General features: G+C 29.9%; 1 protein-coding gene across 1 annotated transcript; it reads left to right on the top strand.

Moving 5' to 3' along the window:
* The first annotated feature begins 849 nt into the window (after positions 1-849).
* On the top strand, positions 850-21373 carry LOC142317535 (uncharacterized). The gene is made up of 5 exons (XM_075354095.1): positions 850-912; positions 4202-4366; positions 5549-5782; positions 15155-15279; positions 21220-21373. The coding sequence occupies exons 1-5, from the start codon at positions 850-852 to the stop codon at positions 21371-21373; spliced, it is 741 nt and encodes a 246-aa protein (XP_075210210.1).
* Positions 21374-22371: the final 998 nt, after the last annotated feature.

Below are 22371 nucleotides of genomic sequence, written 5' to 3'. Positions count from 1 at the left end.
ATTCTAATTTAGTAATTCCTACAGTTTGCTGCTTTATTGGGTTGTTAGAATATTTTTAGGTTTCTTGGAAATCATGCAGATCCACATTCTGTGATCATGGTATTTTGACATTTGAAGGTTATCATCATAAATAAGCTTTTGTACTTAATAAAAATCACTTGTTTTCTAATTAATTATCCATTGAGCAGGGTCAGGATAATAGTCTGATTATTATTTAATAAGGATTTTATATATATATATATATATATATATATTGCACCCTTTTTTCTTGAGTCAGTATGATAGTATTACAATTTTTAGTTATTGAATGTAAATAATCCTTTGACTTGTTTGTAATTATAATATAATTTTGATTAACAGTATTTAATAAATACAGTGAGCTATTTCTTCAGGTTTGGGAGAAGAAAGTAATCGTTAGGAGACTTGTAGCTATGTAGTCAAGGATTTTTTTCACCAACCCAAGACGTGTGTGCACTTCCCAGATTATTGTGGTGAAAGAGCACTTTCTTTTTGGACAGATATAGATATTAGCCTGAATAGTCCCTTCAATCAGTCCAGTAGTGAAATGTAATATTCTCTGGTGACAGTCCATCATTTTACAGATAGTCTATGAGAACCACACAATGAAAATCCCAAAACACTGTAGATATGACTTTTCTTGGAGATCGAACATTTTTGCTCTCTTTGTGACACTTTCACCTGCACTCACCGCCTCTTTGGACTGCTGTTTTATGAATTGCGTAAATATGTTCCTTCAGAAACCTTCAGTCAAATGTGTTTAACATCAGATATTAACAAACATGGCACCAACAAGCAGAAAGCTTTTTCATATCCAAAATATTGTGTAGAATGTCCGTCTATTGGCCGTCTATTGAGATGCTTGCAATGTCAGCAAGCAAGCTGACATATTTGGTGATTATTTGATAAGGTATTATGAATTTTTGTAGTGATTTTATCTGTCGTAACATAACAGTTTTATCATCTTTGGTGCATTTATAACTACTTTTAAATCAAAATTCAACAGCCAACTCTTTTGCGGTCAATAATTAAGGGGGACAAATCCTTTAAAGTGGAATAAAATTTTTATTTGTCCATCAGGATTAAACCTTTCAGAACAAAGTACTTTATTAAAACTTGAACTACAGTTTTATCAATTTTACAGAAAATTTAAAAACTTGTTTTTCTTGAATGCCATAAACAGGCAACTATACATGCTTGTCTAAATCTTTGCGGTACAAAGTATCTCTTCAAGGATCATATTTGACAAGTAACATCATATTTGTGCCATTACTGTGTCAGGCGTGAGAACTTTCTGAACAACTCTGGTATAAGAACTCTTTATTCTTGCTTAAGTGTAATTTACTTTGAAAACAGTAACATTTTTGATTAGTTTGGTTATATGGTCTGATTTTGACATGTTGTTTGGCATTGAAGTTTAAATGTGTACTTAGATACTTGAAAAGAGATGATGATGTAGGAAAAATATCTTAACTTATGAGCAGAAAATTTTTTACACAAAAATTAACTGATAAGGTCTTCAATCTTGTAAAATATGATTGAAACAAGAATAAATAAATTATCTGGAAATAAAGTAAATTTGGTTTTTAAAAGTAAATGTGTATTTTTCTACATCATCTTTATTTAATACCACAAATTTTTTTTTTCAAATATTATATCGATATTTTTAATTCCATGCAAGAGTAATTTTCTTGTTTACTTTTAAACCAATTATATACATTAGCCTGAGCTTTGGTATTTGACAAAAAGTGTTGATCTGTCAGTACTTGCATCAAGTTTGAATCCAACTAGAACTCTGATAGTAGCCTAATTGAGACACCTTGCTATTAAATGAAGGAGAATATGAAATTTTTGTCCATGGCTTCTCTGATTCTGCTTCTCTACTAATCTGAAGTAAGGCATTTTGCTAATTTGCAAAGTATTTTGCCCAACTTTCTTTTTTTTGATGATTAATTCACCACATATGCGATAAAGCGTGTGCATGGGAATATGAAATTTAAGTTTGCTGCAGCATATGAAAAATGCCATGCCTGACTGGATTCGAACCCAAGACCTCCAGATGAAAGGCCGAGATGCTACCACTCTGCCACAGAGAGGTAGACTAGCAATGATGTTGGCGCTTTTATGCATGATCAGTGGTTTATCTGGTAAAACCATTGAACTTAGTTGTATCTTTATTAAAATTCATTTTTGTGCTATAAACTTTATCTTAAGAATAATATCTCAAGAAAGGGAAAGTAATGTCAAACTTAAAATTACATATTTAATATTGATAAAGGTAATTAGCATTACCTTTATGCTAATCATTTTGGATAAAATTGTTTAAAAAATATAAAGTAATAGAGAGAGAACTAAAATTAATGAGAATCTTCTTATTTCATTTGAGAAACTAAACAAAGTTGTTAGCAGTTGCAATAGTTTGTTGGGTACTGAAAAGAAATGCAGACTAATTATTTCTGATCTGGTTGTGTCAAAATTGTATTTCCATTCAAAGATATATAAATCAGGCAATTAAATCATAATTTTCTGAAATAATTACTCCAGCTTTCATTTGACAGAATAGTTAATCCCCATCTGGATTCACTGATAATCCTTTCACAAGTAATCCAAAAATCAGATTAATTTTTAAAGATAACAAAATTGATTTTGGTTTATACAGAAAAAAGTATGCAAGTGAAATAGATCACAACAATATTTTCCATCCTATGCAACATAAGAGAGCAGGTTTTAATGCTGTGGTTGACAGACCAATTGGGTTCCACTTTTTCTGGAAGGTTAATGCAGAGAAGTAAATTTGATGAATAATTGTGATTTTTAATTTGTTTTACTGAAGAAACCATTAACTTCATACAAAGAGATTTTGCAGATGCAGCAAAACAATCCTACTACAGAATAATAGAGAAGTAGGTTCAGATAATGTATGAACAAAGTTGCATATTGCTCTCCATGCAGCAGCAGCATAAATTTCTTTTCATCACAACTTAAGTGCTGTAGGTCTTGAAAACTAGCCTTAGTCCTTAGAAATACAAAAAATATAACCAAACTTGTTTGAAAAAGAGGATATTTACAAATTACTTATAAAGACAATAATTACAATTTAGGATATGTAAGGCAAACTAAAAGAAGATTAAATCTAGAATAAAGGAATATTGGGCTCATTATAAATACAGAAGACCAGAAAAATCCCAATATACCAATGTTTGAGTGAAGTCCATCATAAGATGTTGGGATGATGTAGCCTAAGATCCTAGGAAATTAGTCAAAAAGTTTGTTTTTTAGAAATGAGATTTTTTTAAAACATAACGTAATAAAAAAAATTAAATTGTTGGAAAAGTTACTTATCACATTAGTGATGCTGAAAAACAATAAGAGACTAATATATAATATCTTAAATATAAAAAATCTATTAAACATTTTTTTGTGAATATTTTGTATCGTAAAAATATTAAATGTTCTTTCGCTTACATTTTGTTCATGGTAGGGATTATCTGTTTAATTAATTTAAGGCTCATGTATCTCCCTCTTTTTTTAGATATTCTTTTTTACCCAACCTGTATAAGAGGACTGCATTAGGTCGTGGTGGAAGTTTCAGTAGTTTAGATGTTCTTAACTCCACTTTATTTACACTTTAATTTATTTTTTTTTCTTTTGGAGGGTGAAAAACACTTTTGTGTTATCATCGCTCTGTTAACTTGTTACTGCCTAAATACCAATTATTTTTACTTTTATATCAATTAAATACCAATTCTTTTACTTCACACTTGAAACACTACAAATTATACAAAGTTCTTTAAATTCAGAGTTCAAAGGCAACATCTAATTGTATTTTTTACTCTTATTTTCAAAACATTTGAAAAATATTTGTTTACAGTTTTTTATGTATTGTTTGTTTGCCAATTAATGTTAATAATTGCTACATTTTTCATTTATTTATTTAATTTTCTAATTAATTAATTTTTTTTATGGAGATTATTTCCTCAATACCTCCTTAAAATGATTGTTTAACATATGAAATGGTTGTTTAGATTTAGATTTTAAATAACATTTTTTGTAAACAGTTTGAGAGTTTTTTGTGAGATAACTCATTATATTAAATTCTGATTATTAATAATTTGCTTAATTTAAGATTTATTTATTTAAAAGAAAAAGATTTATTTTTGGATGTAATTTTTTTTTTTTTCAGAGTAAGATAAGAAAATTAGACCGAGCAAGGAAAGAGATACCAAAACTGCCATGGTTACCAGTTGCTGAAGATAAACCAACTGTACTACTTTCGCAAACTTTTAAACATGCAGAATTTCCACCTTTGTTTAAAGATAAAAGTTGGACAAAATCAGTTCCATTTAAGGTTGATCTGTATTAATAATATAATTAATTATTTTTGCATTTGTGAGAAATATGCTTATACATTGAAGTGTTTGGAGTGGTGTGTGAAACTTCTGGAACTCTAATAAAATTATTTTCCAAAAGTTTTATTTCAATAAAAAATACACCATTGAACAGAATAATATACTTTGTCTTCATGTTTAAACCATAGTTAATTCTGTCTTATACAAAAAGAAGTATCACCTTTTTACTTTAAAATTCTGATTATGTATTAGATTGTTTTGCTGTTGGCAGATTGCTCTAAATTTCAAATATTAAAAACTAAATAATATTAAGCATTTTAATGTAAAAAAATTCAACAATACTATATAAATATAAACTAAATGTACTTACTCAAATGTCTATTTTAACTTTTTTATTGATTAATTAATATAGTGTCTTTTATGATGATTTCATTTATTCATAAAAATATAACTAGAGTTGTTATAGTTGTTTTAATTATGAGTCATTTAGTTTTGTTTATAAATTGTCATATTTTGTTCTCTCTCTTTGTGTGTGTGTGTGTGTGTGTGCACGCACGCGCGCGAGTCAATCTTGTCATACTGTTTTAAAAGTGTAAAATACCATACTTTTTTCCTGTTTAGCCTACGGGAATCACTGTCAGGTATTACTTGAGAGGATGAATGAGGATGATATGTATGAGTGTAAGTGAAGTGTAGTCTTGTACAGTCTCAGGTTGACTATTTCTGTGATGTGTGGTTAATTGAAACCCAACCACCAAAGAACACCAGTGTCCACGATCTAGTATTCAAATCCGTATAAAAGTAACTGCCTTTACTAGGATTTGAACGTTGAAAATCTCGACTTCAAAATCAGCTGGTTTGAGAAGACGCATTCACCACTAGACCAACCTGATGGGTCATAAAATACCATACTACAAACAAATAAAATAATTTATTATAATATTAAAATTTTGATGAGTTAAATAAAATAAATGTTTTTTTTTTCTTTTTTAGTAGAATTTATTATTCAGTGCTCAGGAATGAAACATTATGCATTTAATTCAACAGTTATCTAACAGCTTGGCTTGTATTAGTGTTTTTTAGAATAAGCATTGAGATTCTAAGTTAGTGATGTTTATATTTCATTATGTTTACTGTATACTGTTGCAAATTGTTTATACATAATTAAAATTTTTTAACAGGATCGATTTGAATATTTCCGGCCTATGGATTCAATTGCAAGTTGTATTACACCAAGTGCCAATATGTTACGACTTGTTGATCTACCTCCTCCAAAACGAAAAATTATTAAACCTTCAGGATGTTTAGATGAGAAAGGAAAGCTTCAATATCCTCCAAAAGATTTTAGATTTGAATTAAAAAAGCCTAAAAAATCTCTCAGGCAAATATTTCGTCCTAATGTTGTAAAACTAAGGGTATGTATTTCATCTAACTATATTATTTGGGATTAATGCACTAATGCTATGGTGAGATCAAAAAATAATCGGAATTATAATTTTTATAAAAAAAAATGTTTTTCGATATTGATATTGACCCCTTCAAAGTTGTCCTCCAGAAATTTGACACTTGCCAGGGTTTCCTACAATCCTCCAAACATTTCTGAAAAGGATGTTTTGATATAATTCTAAGTTCAGTTAGTGATTCTTTTTTATTTCATATACTATTACAAATCGTTGTCCTTTCAACGTTGCAATCCAAGAATTGCTTGTCCATATTTGTGATTGTTTTTTTTTGGATTGTCTAAGTTAAATAATAATGTGGGAGAAATATGGTTTGATTTCACAAAACCTTAATAATTGTGAATATTTTCATCAGTTTTTGATGTATTAGGGCATCCAACCCTTTTGTTCTTTTCATGGCTTTCTTGAAACCAATTGTACTCCTCATAAACCCTTGGTATGTTATAACATCGTTGCCAAAAGCCTTTTCTAAGCTCTTCACTACTTTACTGCCCTTTATTCAATTTTTATTGCAAAATTTAATGCAAATCTTCATTTTGTCATTTATAAAAAAAATAATTGCCATTTATAATAAATTAGGTCTTTTATTTAGTTAAAAAATTTGATCTACACCTTTAATACAGCTGAAAATATTGATTTACATATGTTGAAAAAAGACGAACTCTATCAAAAAGAAAAAAGACGTAAAAAAAAAGTTATCTTTATTTTTTTATCAGACCTTGTATAATATATTTTGTATTAAATTAGTATAATGTAAAATTATATGCTTAAAAGTAGCAATTCAAAAAATTGTAAGTAATACAAAAAGAAAATGTAATAGATTTATCGCAGAATCTGCAAAAATAAGTGTGTAAGTACACAGAATATAGTAAAGTCTGTGACAAGTTAGTCATTCCTCCTAATATTATACTGGGTCAATGGAGTCACTGAATATCAATGTTGATAAAGCAGATGTAGTGCATAAGAAAATATTATGCTACATCCATTTTCTAATATCAGCCTTATTAAAAAATAATAATTTCAATAATTGTAGAGATTAAGTGTTATGGAGGTCACACCTATAGAAATTGTTTAAGTTGTTAACAAAATAAACAAAACAAACATTTGACTTGTAAAAAAATTGAAATGTATCAGATCTGGGGAACTGTTTGATCAGCCATCTATTGCTCTAGGAAAGGTTTATAGTAGAGTGCAAATTAATCATAACACAGGGAATTTTTTGTTTATTTATAAATTGTGGTTACACTGTTTGACCACATCCATTCTTTAAGTTGCCTGTGTAATGTGAGGTTATTGTTCTTTGTTTATTTAGTAATTTTCACATTATAAATGAGGTGGCTAAAAGCAAAGCCAGCAATCTCCTCCAGTGAAGTAAGTTTTCCAGGAGAGACCAAAATCATTTATAGGTATTTTTCTGAGGTGGAATTCTTTGAAATGCCTGTAAATTCCTAATTGTAGCATTAAGAATGTATGCTGCAAAATTTATCTAATTTCTATACATAGAATAAAACAATTTCTATTTAGATGTAGTTAAAAAAGATTTTCTAGGTTTCTATTTAGGTAAAGCAATTTAGATTTGGGGATTGTTGGTGCTGCATCCAAAAAATCTTTACTGCTTACTTTGCAACTGGTTGGAGATTGCTGATTTAGCTAGTTAAACCTACATTACTTTGAAATGATGAAACGTGTTTTTAACTATTATTAAATTAAATTGTATTTACCATAAAAAAATTGAATTAATAAACTGAAATACCAGCATTTTATTTAAAAAGATTACTATAATTAAGAGGTTAGTGCTGATGGTTGTGGGTTACAATAAAATTATGAAACACCAATATATAAGAATAAAAAATGTTTTTATTATCTGCTCAAAAATGTACAAAATAAAACTTTTATTACATAGCTAAAAAAACTTAATAATTTTATTTAAAAAATTTAAACAAGTTCCCTCTTTTGGATCTTCTGCAACAACATGACCAGGTTTTCAGGAATTAGGGTTTTATAAACTAATAAAGCCAGTTATTTTTACATGGATTTGAATACTAGATCGTGGATACCGGTGTTCTTTGGTGGTTGGGTTTCAATTAACCACACATCTCAGAAATGGTCGAACTGAGAATGTACAAGACTACACTTCATTTACACTCATACGTATCATCCTCTGAAGTATTATCTAAACGGTAGTTACCGGAGGCTAAACAGGAAAAAGAAAGGGTTTTATAAAAGTCCAGTTCGGGATTTTCATGCCAGTTTTCTGTGAAATGAATTTAAAGCAGTATTTTAACATCAGAAATTTTTTACATTGACAAGTCCTCTTGTATTTTGTAAAATTAGGTCTGAGTTCATGTCCATCACTTGCTTATCCTTTTTGTTAATAAATCTGAATGAAAATGTCTCTTGGTAGTAGAATTCTTCTCCTCAGACCAAAACATTTGACTTGCTGAATTTAGGCCTTTTAAGGAAATAGCATGTACATGGTGAAAACTTGAAGTATCAAGAACTCACTGGGTTAAAAATGGTATTTGCCTCTTTTTTCCAGTCATAGATTTGACATTCAGCACTACCAACCTTTATCAGCCTTGCCTGTTTTCCATTTATTTTCAGATATTCATCTGGGTTCTCAATAACTTTGTTTTTATTAATTTCATCAGTAGAGATACTAAAAGCTCTTATTAGGAGGAATGAAACTATGGCCTCTAACTGGAAATATTAATTCATCTGATTTCAAATTTGGGGAGCATCCAAAAGCCAACCAGTTCAAATTGCAATAATAATCTTATTCTTGTTTTGCCCCCCACAACTATCAGCAAAGTCCACACAAAGCTGGTTCATGTATATCTGTAACTACCCTGGACTACTGTAAAATTGTGTAGATAACACTCTCTCTTGTAGTAAGCCTCCTGATCTGGTACCTCTAGTAATGGTAAGTTTTTTGGCAATCACATGACAGAACCATGACACCAGAATTTTTCTTTTTTAACAGTGAATAAAATGCTTTGCTTGCCTTTTATGATTATATTTTGCCCTACAATCTCATTCTTTTTATCAACATCTTTTTCAAGTTTGATTTTTTCATTAAATTTTAAGTATGTCCAGCACATATCTACCGCATGGACTTCCAAAACCAATATTAAATACATGGTTAAAAATAAATCTAAAGTAGCATTCTTTGACTTTTAAGGTTTAGTCTTCTATGTACTCAAAATACATTTAAGTAATTAGCAGTATTGAGCTCTGATGGACAATATTATCTCCCAGTTTGTGTACAACAGTAATGTAGCTTATTGCAAGTTAATCTAGAAATGAATGAAATCATGGACTTCTTCTTGGTCTCACACATTTGTGATGTTTGATCACCACCCTCTTTTCAACAGGTGCATTCCTGTTTCAGCAAAATGTTTAGTAACGAATTCAATTCTTGATTGACTTACAGTAGATTTAAAAATGCTTTCTGATAAATAGGAAAATCACTATCATTCTTCTTAACAAAATATTTAGTTTAGTAATTTTTACTCTCATGGTTATGAATTGTAGCCCAACACCATTTGATAGGCATTATTTTAAAATAATTAAAAACAAATGTATGTCTTGAAGACCTATCTTTATTGTCATAATACAGCTTTACAATTTCCATAAATTGTAACACTCCTGCATGGTGAGTTCTGAACATTGAAAACTTTAAGTATTATGGCCGCAGTCAGGATTTTAACAGTATCTGGAAAGCAAACAAAGCTGACAGTCCAGCCAAATTCATCTCAAAATGGGCAATAAAAGGTGGGTAGCACTAACTTCAACGGATTTGTTTTAAAAGTACTGTGTTGGCTTGAAACAATTTAAAGGAGTATGAATATTATTAGGTGGTATTAAAAAATGTAATAAAAAAATATAGGCTAACATGATGAAATGTATACAAGAGAAAATTAACCTCAACTTTGTAGTTACATTTTGTTTCCATTTTTCTGTCTAGATGTTTGTTTGCTGGCTTGAAATGGAAACACAGGCGAAGGTTTATTTACACTTTCCATGTTTTAAATTTTTTTATCCTTCTTACAAACTAAAATATTTTTACAAAAGAAAACAACACAACACTCGCTAACAAACCTTTGAAAAACAAACAAAACCCCATGTTATGATTTTCTGCGTCCAAAGTTATAGGCTTCTGGTTGGCTGATTTGGACATTGCTGGTCCATTAAAAAATTAAATAATAATTTTGCATCTAAATGAAATATCAATATTGATATAAACTCAAAGAATACAAAAATACTATTATCTCATTTTCGGTAACAATTAGCGTTGCTGGCTTTGCTTTTAGGTGCCTCAAATAATGTTTTGTGAAAGTTTATTATATTTTTTTATTAAAAAATTATATTTTTATATTTTTTGTTTTGTTTGTCTTGAATAATGGACATAATTCCAAGAAAACCTTTGACAATTGTTTCTCTTTCTGATCATACCAGTATGAGACAAGTAGATTCTGAGTGTGGTGTTGGACACCATATTCAGAAGTGAGTGCTTTTTTAAAACAATTTAAAGAAACTGTTTCTTTTTCATCTCAAAGGAAAGGCAAATGTGGCTGTAAAAGAAAAATTACTTGCAACAAAGGATTGGTTTTTAGTGAAATAAAATAAACTTGATCCAAAATTATTATCTGCTTTGGACTTAATCGAAAATTAGCAGCCAGTGTAACAAATTTGCACATGACAGTTGTTAGATGCCAACTTCTTGTGGTTGAGTGAAACGCTTGTTAGCCAGATAAAAAAACTGCTTTTAAAACCAGAAATGTACAAAAAAGGCTCTTGTGGACCAATGTCCATACTAACTGAACCAAACAAGACTGGAAAATGTTATGTTTTCTGACAAGTCACATTTTTATGTTCAGGGGCAAAGATTTCTATAAGTCAGAAAAGCATCAGATGGAAATACATCAACTCATATCCAACAATCAGAAAAAAACATCCCCAGAAAAAATGTTTTAAAATTGATTCACATTTGAAGGCCCTTGTTCATTACTTCCAGTAAATGGTATGTTGAAAAGTGATAGATATATCAAGATTCTAAAGGTAAGAGTTGTGACACTTCTTCAAAACAAATTCTCACAATGCAACGGAGTGTTCCAAGATTTATCACCATGCTATACTGCCAAAAAAGTTTTTGAAGAAAGAAACATTAAGTGCTCCCGTGACTAGCCAACTCCACTGACTTAAACCCAGTTGAAAATCTTTGGGCATTAGTCAAAAAGCTACTCTTAAAAATGAATTGTGCCACAAAAAATGACCTCATTAGAGCAATAATATCTCAGCATGATCTCGTGATGAAGAAATAAAAAAAAACAAGTGGGTACACTTATTGAATCAAAACCAGATTGTTTATGTGAAGTGATGAAGAATAAAGGAGGACATAGTAATTACTAGATATTCACAAATTGTACAGGTAAGATTTTTTTTTTAAGTAAAGTTTTATTAAATAACAATCTGTGTTTGGATTAATTTGCATGCTACTCTATTAAATCCTGTACTGTGTGATAGTGCAGACGGAACATAGAAGCTGGAAGTGAAAGTTTTAATGATTATCCATTTCTAATTTTGGAATGAGAAAATTTTTTAGATTACCCAGGAACATTATACCATTTATTGTATAAGTATTAAGAAAGAAAAGTTGTACATCTTAGCTTTTCTAAGCGTATAAAATAATTTATCTTCAGACTGTCATCAATGTGTTCCAAAGATTTCCACAGATTTTTCTGCCATAGATCCTGGTGTTGTGGGTGTTCACCATAGTACTGACATGAAAAGGCGTTGACTCATATGTAAAAATTAAGTTTTCCAGGAATATCTTGTTTCCTCTATTTGATTTATCATTTCTATACAGAATTCATAACAAATTGTCTTATCTGGACCATCTTATCTTATATGATTTCTTGCACAATAGTGTAATTACATTTTTTCAAGTTCAAACATTTATGTTACACTTGCCAGAAAGTCATACATGGAATATCGTTTCACAAGAATCATATTATGCTAATTTATGAGAATTATGCATAAAGCGCTCTGTGTTCTGCAGCAGTACGAAAAACACATAGGCAATGTGTTGATGCTTCCTGTTGAACAGAACGACTAGTAAGTAAAATTCTGATGCCAGGCTTAAATTCTAGCTCTGCTGGTAAATACCAGGTACAAAAATTAAATTGAACCGCAATCACAGATTTTATTTCATGAAACCTAAGTGAACACCTCAACACCAGTGAAAGTAGCCATTTTGCTGCTGAGTAGTAGTAGAACAGATGCTGCCAGTGCTTGTGATAAAGAAAATTCTGTTGTGGCACTATGTGAATCAAAACATGGGTTGTTTTTGACACCTCAGCTGAGAGATAAGTATTCTGAATAAACTTTTATACTTTTCAAAATGGTAAAGTTCTTTTTGAATCATTTGTATTTCTAAAATGATATATTTCATAGTTATGGAATAACTGTATATATTTTAAGAATTTGGTGATTTTCATGTAATTAATCCTGTTAGCTTTTTAAAATGAAATTTTATATTGTGATGAAATAATATTCTGTAAAAAAATTAAGCACATGATCCATTGAAATTTAATTTAAAATTAAATTCTGATTTCAGTTTATCTGAAACTATAAACTAATAAAAAAATGAAAAAAATTATTGATGATATAATTTGAAGATTCTTCTTTACATTTTATGTGATAGCAGTTCAATTAATGCTTGAAACTCTTCTGATAATTTTTTATTTATTTATAGTATCATGTTTAAATTGACTGCAAATCATTAGCATGCAGTGATGCTGTAGAATATGTGCAGATTTTTTCCACCTGTTGAAAACATCTTTGGAATTCTAATTTTAGGATTATATATTATGTGACTTAAAATAAGTTCTGTTTTGTATAGATTAAATATGAATATAACAGTTCTTTTAAATGGTAAATATTATTTAAGAACAGAAACAATGTCAAAAATGTAATATGTAATCTTTTGTTCTAGAGTAGTCAGACATTTTGATGCTACTTTACATTTGTTTCTATTCTATGTTACTTTTACATCCTACTACATTTATATCCTCAGTTATTTGTTGTTTTTTTTTTATCTTTGTCTTCTATACAATTTTTCTCCATGCATTTCTTTATTACCAAATTAATTAAATCAGGCCTGATATGGTCCACCAACCTAATCCTTTCAAGATTTTCCTAGTTCTGTCACAAATTTTTCATCTTTCCTATTAAGACCTCTTCAATTTGTAATTTTTCAAACCCATTAATTTTGGCAGTCTTCTGTTAAACAACATTTTTTGTTTTGTGATTTTCCTATTGCTCATATTTTACTACTATTTTTTCATCTTCATACATTCTTACATCTGTATTAGATGTAAAAACTTTATTTCTGCATGAATGGTCTCCTTATTTATACTCATTTGTCTTTGATCTCTACTTGTCTATCATTTAATTTATTATGCTCCATTATCTTATTATTTAATACTCATTATTCTCCTTTCTGTTAAATTTCATTATCTTTCTTTTATCCTTATTTATTTTTACAGTAAATTTCTCTCTTAAAAAAAATAAAACAACAACGGGTTGTATAATTTTTCTGACTTCACCAGTAAAGTTATGCAACTCTGGTTATCAGGGGCTTTACTCTCAACAAACTACTGCTTACTAGGGAAAAATTAAGAGAATATTAAACTATGTAAGTAAGTAAATAAATAGCTATACAAAAAATTATTCAATTCTAAATAAAATATTGATATTTAAGACCCATGGTGATCATAACTCCCCATCTCCTTGAACAAATACAAATAAAATTAAATAGGGTCACTGATGTTATGTATTTTCAATATTTATAATATTCAGGAATCACAATAAAAAGTTTCATAAAAATCAGTCTGAAACATCAAGTAATACAATGACTAGTGAAGAAAAGCTAGAAAAAATAGGTATTTTATCCCATATACATGAATGAAATTACCAATTGCATAACTGGAATCTTCGGGACCTCTGTTAGGTACTGCTTCAGAGGATGAGATGAATGATAATTTTTGTAGCATATGAAAATGCCATGCCTGATGGGGATTCAAACCCAGGACCCCCAGGTGAAAGGTCGAGATAATACCACTCACACCACAGAGGCCGGCATATATGGAATGTTAACTAATGCAAGTTCACTTTTGGGCTTAAGTCCAGAAGGAACAAGAAAGAAAAAAAGTTTTTCCCTCTAATTTGTAGAAGTTTGAATAAGAATGAACACCATCAGAAAGTATCTTAGCTATCTAAAGGGCATTATATTATGTGAAATATTTATTTACCTATCCTTTGAGAAAAAGTTTGAAATATGGGACCCATAAGATTTTCTATCTCTCTGCAACTCTTGACCAATTATTTCCAAAATTAAATGGCATCAGTGTGATATGTATGGAAATAATCATGCTAAATTTTATCCAAATCAGTCAATTTAGTTTGGAACCAATAAAAGCAGGCCAACATATAAATAAATATATATATATATATATATATATATCCTTCTGGAATTTTCCAATGCTAAAATTATGTTTTTTGGTTTGAGGGTACATGAAATGGGAGACCTGCAAGAAAAATCCTGACATGCAAAATATTAGCATACTGTTCCTTATATACTCGTAATATATAGTATAAATATATAGCCAGGAAAGAAATAAAGTTATGCCACTCAAATGTTTTTCTAACTGATTTATGATTTCTGGTATGACATTCTTAGCATTTTTATTTCTTCTTGGATCTTTACAGCTACTCTCAAATTTTATCTTTCAGTTCCTTCATTTTTATGAATACAAGTTGAAAAGCAATCACATTAGCTATATCCTTGTCCTACTCACTTCTCAATCAAAATTTGTCTTTTTTCATTTTTTATTTTATCTTACATTTTCTATCTTTTCTTACATTCTTTATTATCTTTAGAATTTTTATATTTTATAGATAATCCATCAGTTCTAATGTACCTTGTGTTATCCATGATTTTCTGCTAATTGTTATTTTTCTATTTAAAATTTTCTCTCCTACCTAAATTGCCCATTTATTTTCAGTTCAGTCTTTTATTTGACTCTGCTAGTTTTACATTAATTTACTATGTCCCTTCTCATTTTTTATTTAATTGCATCAGTTCTCCTACATTTCATTTCAGGAAAGTTTTGGTCAGAAACAGTATCTGCTTCTGGATATATTTTACAGTCCATAGTATAGTTTCAAAAATTTATTTATTACTATGTGGTGTAATATTTAGTTAATTGATTTAATGACATTTCTTCTATTGTATAATGTTTTGTTTATTGTTATTTTTTGTAGGACCTACTAACTGGTGAATATGATAAAAAGATGCAAAAGATAGAAGCTGCTAAGAAACAAAGAAGAAAAACTGTTGAAGCCAGGAGCCTTCAGCTTGAAATAAAAAAGAATGAAGATGAAATAAAGTATGCACATTATTTGATTTCATCTTCCATTCATGAATTTTTCAATTCAAACATTTTTTTAATAAATAGTGCATGCCAACACAAACAGTTGGTTCTTTATTAGTTAAAAAATTACTGTCCACCGTGTGTTGAACTTACTATCATAGATTGATATTTTTATTTAAATAGCTACCTAAAAGTTCCTGAAATTAGCTTTTAAAAAACAAAAAATAATTATTAGCCAGAATCCCTTTCAGAGTAGTTTTCTTTGCATGGATATTGCAGCCCACTGTTTTATCCATGATTTGAAACACTTCTGGAAGTCATCTCTCATCTCGGTGTTTATAAGATCTTGTGATTTATCCTAGATCTCTGTTTGTTTTGGAACACTTAACTTAAGCATCGGTTTCATCTTTAACAGGAAGAAATGCCATGTGGTGAGCTCTAGTAAACAGCAAATTTGTGGGATGATTCTTCATGTAAGTCACAAAAACTTTATGCACAAGTGATGTGTTGGCGTTCACATTGCTACAATGAAGGAACCAATTTATCTTGTGCCATTTGTCAGTCTGTTTGCATTGGATGTCTCCTCTGTGCTGCCTCATAATTTTACAGTAGAATTTTTCATTCATAATTTGACCTATCAGAAAAAACACTCTGTGCATGGTACCATTAGAGGTAAACAAAAAAAAAACCTGTCATGTTTCAGTTTTTTTTTGGCCATCTGATGTAAGAATCCTTAATTGCAACAACTGCTGCTTTGTTTCAGGGTTGTTACTGTTACTACCATAAACTCATGATTCATCACAGTTATCCTGATAATTAAATATAGTTTAGTTTTTGGAAAGTTCTTTTTTATATCAAAGTGCAGACTTGAACATGGTGCTATTTTTGTTATGTATTAAGCAGCCTTGGAACATATCTTGCAGCAATGTGCCACATGTTGAGCTCCTGCAACTACTTTCTAAAAAACTATGATAGACTTATAACTCAAAAAGATCATGGTTTTTTCTTTGATCTTGCAGGATGTCATTTGCTTTGTTTTAACGTGTGCTTGGTCAAAGGATGAACAGATTGTCTAACAGATCAACAGTTAGTGTGTGTTTTTAAAATGATTGTACCAATCTTTATGTTTGGTCTGGAGCACACTGTCCAAATGTCTATAATGTCATTCATTTTCGTTTCAATGTAGAATTGCAAAACAATACAAATACACCATTACAAAAACAGAATCACAGATCCATAGAGGATGATATCGCTTGGGGACTGACTATAAAGAAGTGCATCTTGCACTGTCCAGTTCATACAGCACATAAAAAAAATTTAATAAATATTGTGTAGCACCTCATATATTTCTTGAGTAGTTCAGAATATTTATTAGTGTTACCTATTTATATGTAATGCTCTATAAATTCTGAAGATTTTTTTTTAAATAGGAGATTTCAATTAAACATAAATAACCAATTTTTTAATCTATATAAGAAAATACAGTTAAAAAAAAAAAACAATTTATTTGTGCTCACTATGAAGAAAACATATACTTACAATCACCACTGTAAAAATTGCCCACTATTTCTGCAAAAAACAATTATATAAAGAGAATAATGCTCATATATTTCTGTTGAAGTTGATGTCAGTACAGGAAAGAAATATTAGTAAATATGATGTGATGTATTTTATTTAATGGCTGCAGTTAACGTGAGATCTACTGAACTTTTAAATGAAAGTAGTTAGTTGTAGCCATCTTTATGTTTTTACTAGAAATTTGTTTGATCTGTTTTACAAATTAACAATTTCACTCATTTATTTATTTAAATTGGAAAACCAGATTACATTCAGAAACCAGTAGATGGAACCAAAATCGGTAACCCCTTGTCTAAATTCCCTAGCTGATCATTTAATGGATAATTTGCAAATAAAAGTTAAAAGAGAATGTTAATATTTTCTGTTGAGTTTGATTGAAATATGTGGATGCTTTTATTGGTGTTTTTTAAGAGTTCTCTTTCCATTGAAATCCTGTAAAAATTTAATCAAATCAACAAAGATATATTTTTTTTCTTCAGTCATTTGACTGGTTTGATGCAGCTCTCCAAGATTCCCTATCTAGTGCTAGTCGTTTCATTTCAGTATACCCTCTACATCCTACATCCCTAACAATTTGTTTTACATATTCCAAACGTGGCCTGCCTACACAATTTTTCCCTTCTACCTGTCCTTCCAAAATTAAAGCGACTATTCCAGGATGCCTTAGTATGTGGCCTATAAGTCTGTCTCTTCTTTTAACTATATTTTTCCAAATGCTTCTTTCTTCATCTATTTGCCGCAATACCTCCTCATTTGTCACTTTATCACTTTATCCACCCATCTGATTTTTAACATTCTCCTATAGCACCACATTTCAAAAGCTTCTAACCTTTTCTTCTCAGATACTCCGATTGTCCAAGTTTCACTTCCATATAAAGCGACACTCCAAACAAACACTTTAAAAAATCTTTTCCTGACATTTAAATTAATTTTTGGTGTAAACAACTTATATTTCTTACTGAAGGCTCGTTTAGCTTGTGCTATTCGGCATTTTATATCGCTCCTGCTTTGTCCATCTTTAGTAATTCTACTTCCCAAATAACAAAATTCTTCTACCTCCATAATCTTTTCTCCTCCTATTTTTACATTCAGTGGTCCATCTTTGTTATTTCTACTACATTTCATTACTTTTGTTTTGTTCTTGTTTATTTTCATGCGATAGTTCTTGTGTAGGACTTCATCTATGCCGTTCATTGTTTCTTCTAAATCCTTTTTACTCTCGGCTAGAATTACTATATCATCAGCAAATCGTAGCATCTTTATCTTTTCAACTTGTACTGTTACTCCGAATCTAAATTGTTCTTTAACATCTTTGACTGCTAGTTCCATGTAAAGATTAAAAAGTAACGGAGATAGGGAACATTCTTGTCGGACTCCCTTTCTTATTACGGCTTATTTCTTATGTTCTTCAGTTATTACTGTTGCTGTCTGGTTCCTGTACATGCTAGCAATTGTTCTTCTATCTCTGTATTTCAACCCTAATTTTTTTAAAATGCTGAACATTTTATTCCAGTCTACGTTATCGAATGCCTTTTCTAGGTCTATAAACGCCAAGTATGTTGGTTTGTTTTTCTTTACTCTTCCTTCTACTATTAATCTGAGGCCTAAAATTGCTTCCCTTGTCCCTATACTTTTCCTGAAACCAAATTGGTCTTCTAACACTTCTTCCACTCTCCTCTCAATTCTTCTGTATAGAATTCTAGTTAAGATTTAAATCTTCATAATCCAAATCTTTAAATTTACCTACACAGATACTGAAGATATTAAATTTACCTAACACTATTACTTTATATGCAAGTATAAATTTAAACATACTCATATTTCTTCTTCCTTTATTGGGTTATCAGTATGAGATATCTGTGTAAACATTTTTAACGCCATGTGGATTTTTCCATTAGGATACTGTATTTTAATTGACAAAAATGAACTACAAGGTACCACTTCATTTATTTGTGTCACATACTTATTTACATATTCCTTTTTGGTTTTCTAATTACAAAAATTCTATTGTAATTTTATCCAATCTCCCCAAAGAAGTTACAATTGTTAATTTTTTTATCATAATTATGCAAATTTATCTACATTGGAAAGATGTTTTTCCCTAATCTTTTGTTTGCCAAATGTTAATCAATCTAATTTATAATTACAAATTCATGAAGCTTAATTTGTGCTCATTTGCAGAATATCATCTATTGTTTCAGTAACTTTACTTAAAGAAAGTGATGAAGTTGTGGTCCACATTATCACATTCCTTTTGGAATTATTCTTACAAGTGTTAAAGTAGAATACAATTTTTGACATCAGAAAACTTCTGCTTTAATAATTTTAGTAAAATGATTATTTAAAAGCATACAAAAAATATAACTGTATTATAAATTACTCATATCATAGAGAAATGAACTGCAAGAGGGTTGTGATCACATTGACAAAATTGTTGGTGTAGGCTGGTTGCTACAACCCACCGGGTTGGTCTAGTGGTGAACGCATCTTCCCAAATCAGCTGATTTGGAAGCCGAGAGTTCCAGCGTTCAAGTCCTAGTAAAGCCAGTTATTTTTACACGGATTTGAATACTAGATCGTGGATACCGGTGTTCTTTGGTGGTTGGGTTTCAATTAACCACACATCTCAGGAATGGTCGAACTGAGAATGTACAAGACTACACTTCATTTACACTCATACATATCATCCTCATTCATCCTCTGAAGAATTATCTAAATGGTAGTTACCGGAGGCTAAACAGGAAAAGGTAAGGCTGGTTGCTACAGGAAGGAGAGGTAGTACCCTAATTCACTTCTTAAGAAGTGTATGAAAATATATCTCCTTACATTCTGTTACAAAAGTAGAATAACTCTATATAATACTTTACTGTATTTCAGTTTTAATTCATTCCAACAATGCAGACAAATTTGTTTAATATTTGAAGTTTAATTTATTATTAATAAATCCATCACATATGAAGCCACAACTGAAAATATCTGTGAATGCATATTTCTTTTTCTAAAAATATACTACTTGGCAATAAAGTCTATAAGATAACTAATAAATTTAGAAAGAAGAGAATTTCCTTTCTAGGACATATTTTCAGAATGGAAGAGACCAGACTTATCAGACGGATAATCGAACTTTTCTGGAACAAGAAAAGCAGACCGAACTGGTTATACGAAGTACAGAAAGACATGGAGGAATTAGACATAACCCGTGAAAACCTAAAAACGAAAACCGGAAACTATGAGAAATTAAAAATTAAAGAAACATGATTCCTATCAAAACCCAAGAAAACAATAAGCCGGGTGTACTCTGAACAAGAAAGAGCAAGAAGATCTGAAACCCTTAGAAATTACTGGCAAAAAAGAAAAGCTGAAAAACAACAAATCAGCAAGAAAAGAAAGAACTTGCCAAAAAAAAAAAAAAAAAAAATGAATTAAAGTGATTCCATTATGGTCTTAAAAGTAATAAAAAAAAAAGTATAAGAGATAAATGCTGGTGAATACTAGGTAAGCAATAAAATATAAGGAAATATAATGAATCTTTGTGTATCATCTTAAACATTAAATATTTAATTATTAATACAATAATTAAAAGTCATAATATTTAAAAATAAAGTATTTGTGTGTACAGTTAGTTCATAAATACTGTGGCACATACAGTGTAAACAAACTGTTCTTTTTTTATGTAGATCATGATGCTTTTAATTTTTTTAATATCTAATGGGTTAATGAACCAAAGGTTTATATGAATTAACAAGAACAGATAAACAGTTATGATTGTAGCTCTTCTTTTTATGGACAGTAGCATTCTTTTATGTTTTATTTATTTGTTTATCTATGTAATATTGAAATATTATAATGCTTCTATTTATTAGTTATGATTTTTAGCTGTTAATACTGTGTAAAATTCTTGTCTTAAAATGAATAATGCAAGAGCTAAGTGCATTTAATGATTGTTTTAGTAAAAGTTGCGCTTATCGTATTTAGTAAAAATAAAGTTTACTTTAAAGGAATTTTCTTTAGTTTTAAGAAAATTAAATGTTTTTCTACATTATGCAGCAAAACGTTATTGTTATTGAGTTAGTTAGTATTCGGTAAATGTTAGTTGTATTCAGCTGCATACTAATTTCACATCATCTTAAACTAAAAAGTGATGCTTAAAACTCATTGCTGATTTGTATTTGTATACTCTTAAATCTTCCTCTAATAAATTTGTTAAAAAATATTTCTCAAGTAAAAATAATTTATTAAAAAAAAATTGTTAAAAAAATAATAAGTTAAAAATAATTAAATTATTTTCTAAGACTCAAGTTAAATGTATGTAGATTTGTGATACATACATCTAAATGTGTTATTAGTTGAAAAAAAAAATTTATTTATTTTTAACAGAATTCTAGAACAGTTACAGGCTGTGCTTCCTGTTCATCCTGATGATCAATTATTTGTACTTAGACAGCAAGTTGAAGCTGAACAGAGTAAAACAGTCCGACCAGAAGATGTTGAAAGAATACAATACTATTTATTTGAGGTATTTATGCTTTAATCTTTTCTGTCTTAATATTTACATTACGTTGGTATTTGGTGAACCAAAGTTGAATAGGAAAGAAGACCTGCTCAAAGTTTCCAGATTGCTTGTACAGATTATGTGATCTACCCTTTCTAGTGTCAATCTGGTAATCACGAAAGACACACTGGGTTCACAGATATTCTCAGAGTGTTCCTCGCAGGTGTTCTACCAGATACCCAGAGTGTGAAATAAGATATTAAATATGAGGAAGAGAGGCAGATGGCACAAGATAACCACTGAAAAATCATGCTTTGTTGCTTGCATGATTTTTTATGTTTGGAAAATCCCCATCCAGAGAATAGATTCAATGCTCCCTGCAGGTAGTGGCTACCTGAACCACTCACAACTCCTCAGGAAATAATACCATTTATACAGCATACTACTGATCAATATTTTTTCATTGATCAGCTTACACATTCATGTATGCTGAAGTAAAATTATTTTTTTCTCAGAAAAACAATCATTCAATCTTAGTCTGAGAATAGGCTCAGTCTCCCTAAAGAAACACAATTAGTAGATTTAATTAAATTTTTGGAGAAGAAAGAGCTCCAGCTTTGTTTGATTGGAAACTCATCTTCTAGTTCAGCATTTCATGCAGCCCCTGCATAGTCTTACTAGTAGAGTGAGACTGCCAAAAGGTTACCGAGTTGTAGTAGCTAACACAGTTCTCCAGGAAAGTAATGAAGGATAAGGATAATGGGAGCATAGAAGGAGCCATTCAATGTACAGAGGTATTATCTGTGATGATCATATTAGTCATCAAAGAAACACCCTTATCCATTACTGGAATTATGTGATGTTTAAAATTATCTCACTGAAGTGTAAACGCTTGAGCCTGCCTCCTAGAATGTAAAAAAAGATTGTTGATTGATAAACTGTAATAATACTGCACTGGTTGAGCCATGTTGGCTTCTAAAGTCTAAAGATAATTTTGTAGGAAGCATTTTAAATGAGTAAATATTTTAGTTTAAATA

Source organism: Lycorma delicatula, chromosome 1 (assembly GCF_047948215.1).
Source record: "Lycorma delicatula isolate Av1 chromosome 1, ASM4794821v1, whole genome shotgun sequence".
Lineage (NCBI taxonomy): Eukaryota > Metazoa > Arthropoda > Insecta > Hemiptera > Fulgoridae > Lycorma > Lycorma delicatula.
This window is presented reverse-complemented; position numbering and strand designations above follow the sequence as displayed.